The sequence below is a fragment of the Triturus cristatus genome, chromosome 8 (genome assembly GCF_964204655.1).
Source record: "Triturus cristatus chromosome 8, aTriCri1.1, whole genome shotgun sequence".
Taxonomy (NCBI): Eukaryota; Metazoa; Chordata; class Amphibia; order Caudata; family Salamandridae; genus Triturus; species Triturus cristatus.
Window position 1 is genome coordinate 1518916508 of NC_140591.1, and position 13070 is coordinate 1518929577.

At 43.6% G+C, this 13070-nt stretch overlaps 1 protein-coding gene across 1 annotated transcript in view; it reads left to right on the forward strand.

Moving 5' to 3' along the window:
- Positions 1–13070, forward strand: part of XRRA1 (X-ray radiation resistance associated 1) — a 314818-nt gene that overhangs the window by 216455 nt on the left and 85293 nt on the right. The window contains exon 10 of the mRNA XM_085623358.1: positions 9676–9725. Within this exon, the coding sequence (XP_085479484.1) occupies positions 9676–9725 (50 nt within the window). The remainder of the gene's footprint in view (positions 1–9675; positions 9726–13070) is intronic.

Consider the following 13070-nt stretch of genomic DNA (forward strand, 5'->3'; position numbering starts at 1 on the left):
AGGGACTAGGAGAGACTAGTGGGAAATAGGAAGAGAACGTGTAAGACACACACAAATCTCAATTTAGGAGACCAGTCAGATTTGAGGCACTCACATTAGCTGCATGCTTACTATTTGATTTCCTTTATATGCATCCTGCTCAAGAAACTGACAACCAAATATTCTTTGAGGAAAAAACCCACCAAATGAGAAGTCCATTCGTCAACCTCAGAAGCTGCACTCTTGGCACAGTGGGCAGCTATGGTAGAAACAGGCCCACATTTGATGTTTGGTTGGTTCTCCTCAGGTTGCCAACTTTGATTGCTCTTCCAATTCTCATCACTCTTATTTGGACTAAATGTACAGCAGTAGGCACTATTCTCAACGTTAAAACGTTGCACAGCTTCTTACTATCTGTTTACATAGAGTGGGCCCCCAGGTCTTTGTAAATATTGTGCATGCTCATAAGCACGCTCCATATAATCCAGGCTTGATGCTGCCACTGTACAGGTATTTAGAGCTACCAGTGAAAAACACTCCGTGGGCCGCAGGAGTGCCAGTTCCGGTTACACACACCAGTACACCTACACAAGTACACAGACACACACACAGACAGACACACACGCACGCACACTCTCTCTCTCTCTCTCTCTTGAGTGAAAGGGAGGCCGAACAAGAAGGGTGAGATGGAGAGAGATGGGGGAGGCGGAGAGAGAGGAGATTAATGTTCAGAGAGAAGGTGGCAAGGTACAGCGAGAGAGAGTGAGATGGAATGGCTAGAGTAGGGTGAGAGAGTAGAGTGAGGCAGAGAAAGAGAGAGGAGGCCACAGAAAGGAGGATGAACTGAAGAAAAAGAAGGTGAGTGAGGTGGAGAGAGAAGATGATTAAGTGAGAGGAAGCAGAGAATGAGCTGGGCAAGAGAACAGGGTGAAGAGGGAGAATGCAGAGTATGAGGCAGAGAGAAATGTGGCTGAGGCAGAGAGAGCAGAAAACATAAAGCACGTGCAGGCACATGCATCAAGAAAAGCTTTTGCGAGTCCTTAATTGCGAATATTAAGAAATCGCAATTAAGGACTCGCAAAAGCCTATGCATGTAGGAATCGCTATTAAAATAGCGATTCCTTAACATTCATTAATTGCGACTCACAAATTGCAAGTCGCAATTAATGAATGGCTTCCCATTCATTCCTATGGGCCTTCAGGCCCATAGGAATGCATTGGAGATTGCGGGAGCAATTTGCGAGTACCAGTAGGTACTCGCAAATTGCTCCCGCAATTTCTAGGGTGCAAGGGTGTCAAAATGACACCCTATTGCACCCATGTATTCAAACTCTGCACACATGTTGCATACACACATGCTCTAAGGGCATGTGTGTGCGCAACATGAAACTTAGAAAAATGCAAATAAGTGCATTTATCTAAGTTTTAGCAAATTACCATGAAGTCCAGCTTCATGGTAATTTGCTCCCGCTAGTAGCGAAATTGCTATTTTTTAAACTTTAATGCATTGCATTTAAGGAATCTCAATTAGGGATTCCTTAAATGCAATCGCTATTTAAGGAATCGCTATTTTGAGATTCCTTAAATTGCGATTTTTGCATTTGGGATGATGCATCCCAAATGCAAAAATACCGGTCGCAAAGGGCCAGATTCTGAGAATCTGCCCGTTTGCGACCGGTTTTGTGGTTGATGCATGTGCCTGGTGGTTACAAGCCCACACAATACTAGTAGGACGACCCCAACAGTAGGTAGAGTATGCTACTCATACCCCTACAAGACCATCCTGCATGTCAAAAGCCAGCTCTCAGGCACCTGGGAGACGGTAGGCAACCCTATTCATCTTCACGGCCCACCCATGCTGCTTCATGGCCCTCCCAGTTCCAGAATCCTGGAGCCAGGCCTGCTAGTGATACTGCCCGAAGGCTGGGAAGTTTGAGTATTTCAGAAAGACGCTTCTCTATTGAACCATTGGGGCACAAACATGTGAGCACAAGCCTGCACTTTTATTTCTGACACCTTTATGGACTCAATGCAGTAAAAAGAAGGAGAGACCTGGTACCACTTCAACCTCTGCATTCCTCCTGCCATCTGCAGCACCCCTGCTTCAACACCTTGGGGTATAACTTAAATTCACCTCCCAACCTCAAAGTTTGTGGGGGGTGTTGTGTACAGCAGAACTGTCCAATTTGCCTGGTCTGTGCATGAGCAGTTGAGCCAGTGCACTGTTTTGTCTTAGCATTCTGGGATTTTTAATTCTCGTTATACCATTGTAAAGTGAGGGCTACAATTCCCAGAATGCAAAGAAGAAACCTGTAGTAGCCGAGCTCCTCACAAATGGACCTGGGAAACTCAAGAGCGCGGACAGTGGGACTCCAGGCTGCCAGCTCTGAGCAAATAAAGAGAGCTGAAAATTGTAGGACTGAGCTGTACAGCGGATACTGCTGAGGAAATAAAGTGGGATTGCCCCTTCATCACTGAATCTGGCATGTCTGGGTAGGTGAGATCAGATTTTTAGCCCCCTTCGACAAACCCCCAGATATGGTGCTTTTGCAAATCTCTAAAAGAAAATTGTGAAATGGGCACTTTTGTAAAAAAGCCTACTCTTTTAAAAAAAAGTTCCTGCAAGATTTTAAAGTGAACTCATCACCAGTACTTTCATAAGTTCCAGCATTGCCACTGGATAGACGAACAGGAAAATGTACAGCAGGCAGAATTGGTGTTTAATTCTCCCTTGCCTGCACCCAGAAGATTACTGAAGGGACGATCTGATCTCATCTTTTAGTGCCCGATACAGAGAATAGAGGTTATACCTTCCCCACCCCTCCCCTTTGGCATAAAACTTCTTTCAATTCCCCATGGGTGCTGGAGTCTGGAGGCTGACTGAAAGCTGAGTTCCTGCCCCTGGTCCTGTCAGTTCAGTGAGCAGTTCTTGTACCACCTCAGCCAGCCTCCTGTTCCTGCCCTTCCATCCCCCATGTAACTGCGTTACCCTGAGCAGGATCTGATGGTGGGAGGAGCCCTCCTGTGTTCAGGTCTGTAAACTCTGTATGGTGGGGCTGGGACAATGAGGGAGTGCAGCAGGAGGTGAAGGAGTACTCTAAGGAGACTGGAGAGGCTGCTATGAGGCTAAGAAAAGCTAAGTCATAGCTACTATAGCATCCTCCCAGCCCAGGAGCATGTAAATGAATACGCCACGCACGGAGCACTGGATTGTGCATCTTTATTCCTCTTCATAGAATCACACACTGTACTCTGATTGTCATGCACACCTTACATAAGCACACCTTAACACCTCCCAGCCAGTTAGGTACTTCCTCTGTTGAGTCCACTTCAGGAAAATCTCAAGTAAGCATTTAAAATTAACTGCATTTACCATAATGCTAAGGGGTGAACTGTGCTGGGAGGCGAAGCAGTGTGCTCCCATCACCCTTCTATTACAAATCACTATAGAAGTTTGGTGTGAGAGGATGTGGTGCAGCGGCAAGAGCTGCCGATTCGGGAGCTGGGGATCCTGGGTTCCAGTCTCGGCGCATCATCCGGTGATTATGGCCAATTCACTTAATCTCCCCATGCCCATGGACTGCCCCTGGATACCCTCAGGTGTGATAGGCCGCACTATATAAATCTACAAGCTTTTTAAGTTTAAAGAGCTTTATTGCAGATTGTAAACAAAGTAAGACATCAATACAATATAAATAATTTACCATGCGAAAACAAAAAGAGCAATAATACCTCGTAATAATATCAAAAAGAGTCCCATAACAGGGAGATAAAACTGTACATAAGAAAAAAGAGCTTTTTAAATTTTAATAGGAAGGAGAAGAAGAAAGAAGAGAGAAATAAAAAGGAAAAGGAAGAAAGCGAGTAAGAGAGACGGGGAGTAACAAAAAGGAGGAATATCAAAACAAGATTATAAACTTTTAACAGATGCAAAATTCGATTCCCTTTCAGTAAATCCTTGCTTTATATAGGTTAAACTGAGTAGCAGGTTACATGTTTTAATAATCCAAAATACACCTAAAATAGTGTAAAAATAAATAATGTAGGGAGAAAGTTACTTAAAAGTGTTCAAAATCAACAAATGCAGGTCCCTCGTGAACATTCTAAAGAAGCTTCTCTGTCAGAAGAAGTGCGCTGTGAGTGATAACAGCGCAATATGTTAAGGATGCATGAATGCCGCTGGGAAGGGCCACGAAAATCAATATTTATGGTCCATTGGGCTTCTCATTGCCTCTGGAATGAAGTACGGCCGAGACATGAAGGAAGACTGTCACTGTGAGAAGAATACTCCTGTGGCTCCACGGAGAGCTAGCGGGACGCCGCCTCCTTCAGTGAGTGCACGCCATGCCCCCATTTTTATATTTTTAGGTTTCGGCTGTCGATAGCAGCGCGCATGCGCTGCTCTCGGCATCCGAGAGCTTCTTGAAATCAATACGGTGGAAGAAGGGGACTTGAAGCCCCTTCCCATTGGCTCGCGTCATAGCTTAGGCTAAACGCAGGCTTCTCATTGTAAAGGAGGCTTCTTAGTCCCTCCTTGTTGCTGCCTTGTCTTCTTTTGGCCCCACCCACCGGGATTGGATCGTTTACTAGCGGCGTTAGACTATGCCCTTTAATTACTGGGTGAGCACTACTTGTTTTCTCCTTCCCTCTGTCTCTCTCCCCGAGCAGACCCTTCCCTCAGACACAGCTGCTGTTTTTTTAACTTTGAATCTGAACGCGGTGCCGCTTCACAGACACCGCGCTCGGTTTATTTATATATTTCTTAACTTTAACACTGAGCGCAGCGCTTGCTTCAAGTACACTGCGCTCAGTGTTAAAGTTAACAGATATATTTAAAAAACGAGCGCGGTGTCTGTGAAGCGGCGCTGCGCTCAGATTTAAACTTAATACTTGTTCTTTTTCCCCTCGCAGTATAGGAGTTATTCTGACTCTGACATACAGACTCGCTGTAGTGTCGCACGGAGTACAATTGAAGGACGCGAGTTGCATGTTTCAGCCCTCATCCTATGTCCCCCGGGGGTAGGTGGTGGGGGACTGGAAAAGAAGAGCCCACTCATCACCTCTGACTAAACTGTTTACATTTTCTGTGCCCTTTTGTCCATTCTACCGGGCTCAGCGGGCTGGTGCGTAGCTCCTGGTCCCCGAGGGGCGTGGCGTTGAGAAGTGCTCCTAGGGTGTCCCACATCCGGTCTAGGAGCGTACCGCCGGGCCAGTGCTTGTGTTTGTGTGCTGTGCTAATAGAAACCAGTTTGTCTAGACATACACCTTGATCTGGCAGGCATCTCCAAGCCATATGACATTCAGAGGTCGTAAGGAGGACCTTGCTGCTGGGTACTACACACACACCTACCTGTTTCGTATTAAACAATCTTAGCCGTTCCCTAAACAAGTAATGCTGAAAGAAAACCCAGACGTCTTGCATCCAACCACTTGCAAATAATATATTTCATAGAAAAACTTGTCTTGCGATAAAACGCTAACGTGATCTAAATAATTCGCTCTTAACAGCAGAACATAACCTGTTTTTTATAAGCATCATGTCTTAGGGGCCGATTCACAGAACTAAATTAAGACAAAATCCTAAACTTACTACTTTTGGTATTCACAGAAGGCATTTAGTAGTAGTAAAGTTAGGATTTTATATTAAGTTTGACTTAAGACAAACTTAAGACAGACTTAAGACAAACTTAAGACAGCGTTAAGAGAGACTTAAGACAGACTTAAGACAAACTTAAGACAAAATCCTAACTTTAGTATGTCTTAAGTCTGTCTTAAGTTTGTCTTAAATGTGTCTTAAGTCAAACTTAAAACAAAATCCTAACTTTACTACTATTAAATGCCTTCTGTGAATACCAAAAGTAGTAAGTTTAGGATTTTGTCTTAAGTTAGTTCTGTGAATCGGGCCCTTAGATGCTATCCTTAATATCCGTAGTACAGGATTCTGATCATGGCTTTGGCACTTGGCCCATACTAGGCAAACCCCTTTATTGTCCTTCCTTAAAACGTGTACAGTAATATAAGAATCATAAGCTCGCTGCCCAATATTGTTTCGGCCATGTTCACATAGATTATCTCCACGTCTTATTCTAGATAAAATACTGTTTTACGTGTCTGCGAAGCTTTTACTAAAGTATAATCTCCTGCTGTATAGTGCACTGCTGCTCTTGAACAAGGCCCATTTTGTATGAGATTCCTAAAATAAAAAACACGCTCCATGCAAAAAAAGAAAAAAATGCATTTTTTTAGTAAAAGTATTTCGAGGTTCTATACGTTAGGACTCGATGAAAAAAAATGTTTTGTAAAATTGACGTTGAAGCGGTGCACTCTGATCAGTACAGTGAGTGCCCTTTTAGAAACCCGCTCAAGGCAGGGGTTATATTGAAGTATTGAAGGTGACGCATTGTAAGTCCTCTCCCGCCTGTGCACTCTCTCTGCTCGCAGACTTGGCAAATGAAAGAGTAAGTAGTTGTTGTCTTTCCCTTTCGACTCCTGTTTGAAGATGCCGAGGCTGGCGCTTGGTTTAAATGGTTTGGCTCTTTTAATTCCTTTTGTGCGGCTCTCTTTAAGAGGCACCATTTAGTTCAAATGTACAACGGGCGTTTCTGTTGCAGAATGCTGTCGAATAGAAGGGGGGTGGGGACGGCTGTTTAAAAATAAAAATAAACTACAAACTATTTTTTTGCATGTGTCAATTCTGATGATCCTCAAAGGTTTTGAATTTTCACTGCTGCGATACTGACGCTTCTTCCGCGGCCTCTTTTGTTTTGTGTTGTTGCGAGATAATAATACACTTTACTTGCAGTGCACACTGCAGACATGGTGCTGCCTCTTTCCTTGAACCATGTATGCTGCAAGACCATCTGACATCAGTACATTGCAGTCTGATTTCTGCCCTCCGTTTCCCCAACAAATGAGCATTTGACAGGGCCTATCTTTTTGGCTTTTGAACGGTGAAAGTTACCAAACTAAACCAGCACGCAGGAGGGGTACAGAAGAGACCAAATGACAAAGTTCCCCAACACCAAGAACAGTTCCAGGGTAAGCAGCGTTGTGTTTCCCTCTCACACACAAAGCATGTAAAGCGTAGGTAGCACTGGTGTACTACTCATGTACAAAACTGGAAATTGCAATGTTGTCACCAATAATTGCAGACAGTTAGCAGATCTGTTTCCGAGAGTGAAAGCTGACTAGCAGTGCCCTGGAGACCTTTAAGTCTTTGGCTTGTTTTCAATTCTCAAGCTATCCGTATTGGCTGGTGCATTTCTTTCGATAAGGATTAGGGTATTTTATATTTAAAGGGGGCTGATGGCCTGTATTTCGGTGCACTGGAATTTCAGAGATTCTTAATGAAAACTAAGCTGCGTGCTAGAGCGTGGGCCGATCAACCTGAATCACAGCATAGAATGTTATTATGACCTGGAAAAGACTACTGCACACAGTGTACAGACTAACGTCGCGGCGCAAGTCTAGGGATGTGAAAAACAGACCGTTCTCATGCGAAGAAAAGCAAGCAGTATAACTTACAACAACAGTTACATGTAGTGTTGTGTGCAAAAGCGGCAAAGTGGCAAAATGGCGTTTAAACTTCTGATACGCTTATGGTAACATAGCAATGTGTGCAAGCAGAACTCTGTCTTCACTACACCCTCCCCTGATCAGACCACGAACAAAAAAAGGGAAGCAATTTAGGAACACAGAGTTCAAGTTTGATTGAGACAGAACCAAGTTCATATTTTGATAAACCGGATAATTTTGAAGTGAATGTTCGAAGTTGTGAGGTAAAAATACAAAAAAAGTCCAGGACGGGGCAGTATACTGCCCATCATGGAGGAAAAAGAAAGCAGTAAAAAAATGTTTTGGTACAGTTAACTTTGAAGATGGACAACTGCCAATTTAATCCATCAGCGTATAGGCACAGTATGTTGCCACAGCCTCCAAGATGAAGTCATTGTTATCATCAGGCTCTGCACATATGTTGGTGGACAGAAGCACATGTTTGTATTTGGCACAAGTTGTGTGCTTCCACACAAAAAGTGCTTACCCTCCAAGAGCTGGAATCCACGGTAATCAAGTTCTCTGAGGTCTTTATCAAGTCTAGCTGTTGTGTAACAACATTGCTTCACTTCTAACCCTAAAAAATCCTTACTGCCCCTTAATGCAACCCTTCTCTAATCCTTCAATCCCCTTAACGCGACCCTTCCCTAAACTCTAAAAACCCACTACTACCACTTAATGCTACACATCAATAAATCCTAAAAAAAAACCTTATTGCCCCTTGCAACTACCCTTCACTGAATCCTGCAACCCATATGACGATTCCTTCCCTAAACCATACAAACCCCTTAATATCGCTTAATGCTACCATTCCCTGAAAACCCTTATTACCCTTTAACGCTGCCCTTCTCTTAATCCTAAAAGCCTCTTCCTGCACCTAATGCTACTCTTCCATAAACCCTAAAAAATCCTTACTGCCCCTTAACGCTACTGATCCACGATTCCAAGAACCCCTTACCATTCTTAATGCTTGCCTAAATCTTAAAAACCCCATACTATCCCTTAGTGCTACCCTTTTCTCAACCACAGAAACATACTATCTTGTAACACTAACCATCCCTACACTATAAACATCCTTACTACCCCTTAATGCTAACCATCCCTAAATCCCTTCCATAAATCCCAAAAATCGTAACTACCCATTAATGCTACCCTTCCTCGAACCCTAAATAATTCTTACTATCCCATCACGCTACACTTTGCTGAACTTTAAATACGACTTGCTTTTTCATCCCACGTAAAGCCCTGGGGACTGCCCACCGCAAAAACACTGGGGCAAGCTCTAAAAACTCCCCCGGCGACTGGATCCGTTCACCATGCAACAAAAGTAAAACAAGCATTAAAAATGCAAAAGGGCTCTTGTCTTTCATTAAGTTAAAGCCATTTGCTTTGCTATACAATACCATTAGCAAAGCAAATGGCTTTAACTTAATCAAAGGCGAGACCTATTGCATTTTCAATGCTTGTTTTATTGTTGAGTGGGCTACGCCGACCTATTTGTAGACTTGTGTGTGTCATAAGAATTCTGCGTACACGCCAATCGGTTCTGAAAGGGTTTATCGATAAAAACGGAAACATGAATAATCTGTGAATCACAGATCCATCTGGTCAGAGTTCCCCTAGCAACAGTTAGTGGAGCCAGCTTGCAGTCAGAAGTCAAGACTCACATACATACCCTAGGATACCCAAGTTTGGAGTTAGGTCACATGTCTATTTCTTACTCCAAGCACCTGCAAGTGCCTGGTGTGAGAGCATGGGATTGAGAAAGGATGGCCTTCAAATAATTGCAGATTAGTAACCGTTCCGGCGGACCGTCAAGTGCGGCTTTTGATGCTGTGGAAGCCATGATGCAGGAGCGGCTCCACATCTGTGGTGGGCACTTCCCTACAATGTTAGAGTGAGTAAGAAATCATGGCTGAAGCGGGTTATAGTTACACTGAAGCCTCATTTGAGTAAATACCGTTCCACGCTTTCACACGCATGTTCAATATTGTGTTCCATCTTTTCATTCAGTCATATATTTCATGAGTAATTTGTACATACCAGTCCATACAGTTATTTTAGTCCAAATATTAGTGGGAAAAAACTGCATATAAAAAAAAGATAGTGGCCAAGTAACAAAAACCTTTTTTTCTCTTACAGAGGTAGTGTTCACCTCCAATCCCAAGCCACCAGAGGACATTTCACTGCTGGTAAGATTGCAGTTTGGTCTTGCGTCATGTTGTTATGGAAACATACATTTAACTGGTAGAGGAGGTCTGACTGTCCTTAGCCCAGATTACAAGTTCAGTGGAGCTGAATTCCTGCCCACTTCTAAAGCATGCATGCGCCCCTCTTCAAGGAACGTCCTTTCCATCACTCTCTCTAAACACTTCTTCCACCCCTACCATTACCAGCACACCTTCTCACATTTACCATCTGGTTTGCAGCAGGTGGTAAAGATGGGCATTAATACCCAGGGCAAAAGGATCCCGTGTATGATAACACCTGGTAACACCAGGTCCACACAGTTCTTCCACAGGTATTAACGTGTTCTGCTGAATTTATTGCAAGGTACTGATGTTTACGAGTGTGGGCTTTCCATCCCGCCAGTAGTAGGTTCCTTTGCACATTACCTACCATAAAATCCTCCTCAGATTTATATACTTTGAAATTCTTCTTGATAAACGAGAAGGACCCTAGAACAGCTCTGGACAGATTTCCATGTTGCAGCACTGCTGTGCTGGCAACACAGTATTTGAGTAGTACCCTGTTACTGGCCCTCCCTGAATAAAGCCCAAGCATTCCTGTGAGGATCCCGAAACGGATAAAAACAATCTGCAAAGGCTCTTTGGTGCAGAAGAAGGGAACTTTTTCAAGATTTGAAAACATGGAGTTAATTCTCCTCATCATCATCTTCGTTCCAGGAGTTCTCCTTTTCCTTATTAGCGTTAATCTTTTTGGTTCAATAGTCTCTCCTTGGACATTAGGTGCTGGAATTTTACGTTGAGACACTAGTACTCACTGTTGTGTTCACTGAAGAACTGACCTTGTAAAAGAGTCGTAGACTTCAAGATTCAGCACACTCTATATCTACTGTTTCTAAAATTACTCGAGAATGGTCTTGACATCAATAGCTTACTCAATGGTGTATGGCAGATCTTTGTTGAAATAGTAGCTACTCAACATCGCGAAAATGTTCTATGGAGTCGACGTTGCTGCAAGGAGATGTCATGAGGTGTACCTCTAGCGAAAGCTACCTGAGCACTGCCACCCCTAGCTAATTTGCCCATGTGACACATATGAACATGTTCACATAAATAGAGCAAAGTTCAGTGTTCTGATTGAATCCCACACACAATATGTGCACCAAATGACTGTCTTCCTTATTTACATGGCTTTTTTCATAAACAAATGTATTGTTTTCATTAAAAACTATAACTGTAAATGCAGTGCAATCACAGGAATTAAATTAATCAGAGAAAAAATTACATCAAAACCCATTGTATAATCCATTCATTAAATTATAATGAGACCACCATTTCCCCCTCATTTTGCGGTGCTTATGTGGGCATCCTCTAGCTTTGTAAATGGGCTCTTCCAGTCTTGCACACCAGTCCATTACTGCTTGCCTTTCAGACATGTGTTTCTTTATATCAGATGCAAAGGTGTGAGAAAAGCGTACCTGCTTGCCATAACTTTTTAGTAGTAAGGCATGTAGCATGAAAATATTTTAGTTGTATAAGGCACACCCACGAGGAGATTGCAAGTTTACGTGGGGCCATTTTAGAATTCCTCCAATCCCTCTCACCCAAAGGACCCACCCCGGTCTCCCATCGCTCCTTGAGTGCCAAAAAGAGATTTGAGCGTTAATAACTAAGGATCTGTAGATATGTGATAACCCTCCTCTCCCCAACTGGCCCATGATAACTTGGCTTCAAGCAGGAAATATTCTGCCGGTTCAATCATAGAGGGCTGGTGACACGGCAGTGCATGCCGAAGCTGCAAATACTAAACATTGGGGGGCTTATTTGTGAGCCCCTTGTGATGCTCCGGCAAAGCAAACTACAAAATCATATTTATGAGGTCACACACAGCCACTTTGTGTGGCTTTGAAAGGCCTCATAGATATGGAGTAAGGCAAGGCAGCGCAAATCGCTGGGCTGCCTTACTCTGCGCTAGGGAAGCATTCCATGGGCGTTGCGGTGGGTGTTTCCATGCAACACCCAGGAATTTTGACACTTCCCCAGATTTACAAAACCATGTAAACTTGGGGTTGCACCAAAACCTTACGCCGCCCCAGGGGAGGCACAACGAGGAAAAAATGACTTTATTTCACCTCATTTATTTTCCCTTTCCACGTGTGCTGCATTCTGCATTCATGATTGTTTTTGTGCAGAAAGGTGCCCCATCCTTCACAAAAACAATCCTGCTGACAGCACAGACACCCTTGCACCATGGTTGAAGGGTTGCTGCGTTGGCGCGAGGCTAGTAGAATGGCACCAGGCAGGGGGAAAGGACAGGAATGCACTGTATTGGATAAATACAGTGCATTCTTGCTCTTTCACTGTGGCGTAGTGCAATGCAGCAAGGTAACTTGCTGCACTGCCCTACGCCAAAACCCTGAATTGAGCCCCTGAGTTCTATGGCGATCAAATTCTGATTGAAAGTCCTGAAACGATGTTTGAGCGCTGTCACGTGTCGCCTGTAGGAAGCTGGCTCTGTATATACTATACTAAAGTAAGGTATGGTGTCCACAGAGTCTAGGGAGTCGCAAGAGGTATAGCAGAGGCTAAATTAGACACGTACTAACTGCTCTCTTTGTGGTAGTGTGGGCAAGCAGTTGGGCTTATCCAGATGGTGTGTTAAGTATTTATTGTATTCACTCACTCAAGACTGATACCACACACTCAGACTATATCCAGAAAAATAGGGTAAGTATACAAAAGATATACTTGTATTTTATTTTGTAGAACCAAGCAGGACTTGGCACAGGTAAGTGAAATATACTCTCAAATGCAAGACTTTACAAGGAAATGCAGTTGTGGTTGAATTTGCAATTGTTACAGGTTTGTATTGGGTTTCAAAACAGGTTAAATCACACAGTAATTACTTTTGGAATACTTTAAATTACTTTTGGACTACTCGGGGTATTATGACTACCGGGGATCTCACAATACAAGGTAAGTAAGACTTTTTAAGGTTGCAGTTCCGTTACTTTTTCTTTTATACAAAAGTTCAACTCAACAGATCATTTTTAGATACAAAACTCGTAGTTCCTATGTGAGAAAAAGTGTTAACAGTTTCTCAGGTAAGTAAATGACTTACGAGGGGGAGTTTTGAAGGTTAGGACTAAGGTTCCCCAAGATCTAGGTAGGCACTCAAGTTGCAAATCCAGCGGCACCGGGGCGGCCAGTTGCAGAGTGGAGGGTCCAATCTAAGCCAATGAGACTAAGGGGGCCTTCGGTCAGGGGCTGCTTACGAGCAGGCCACTCAGGTGTGGGAGAAAAGCTCCTGGGGTTAAGGTCAGCACTGCAGGGGCCAACGATCAGCACAGG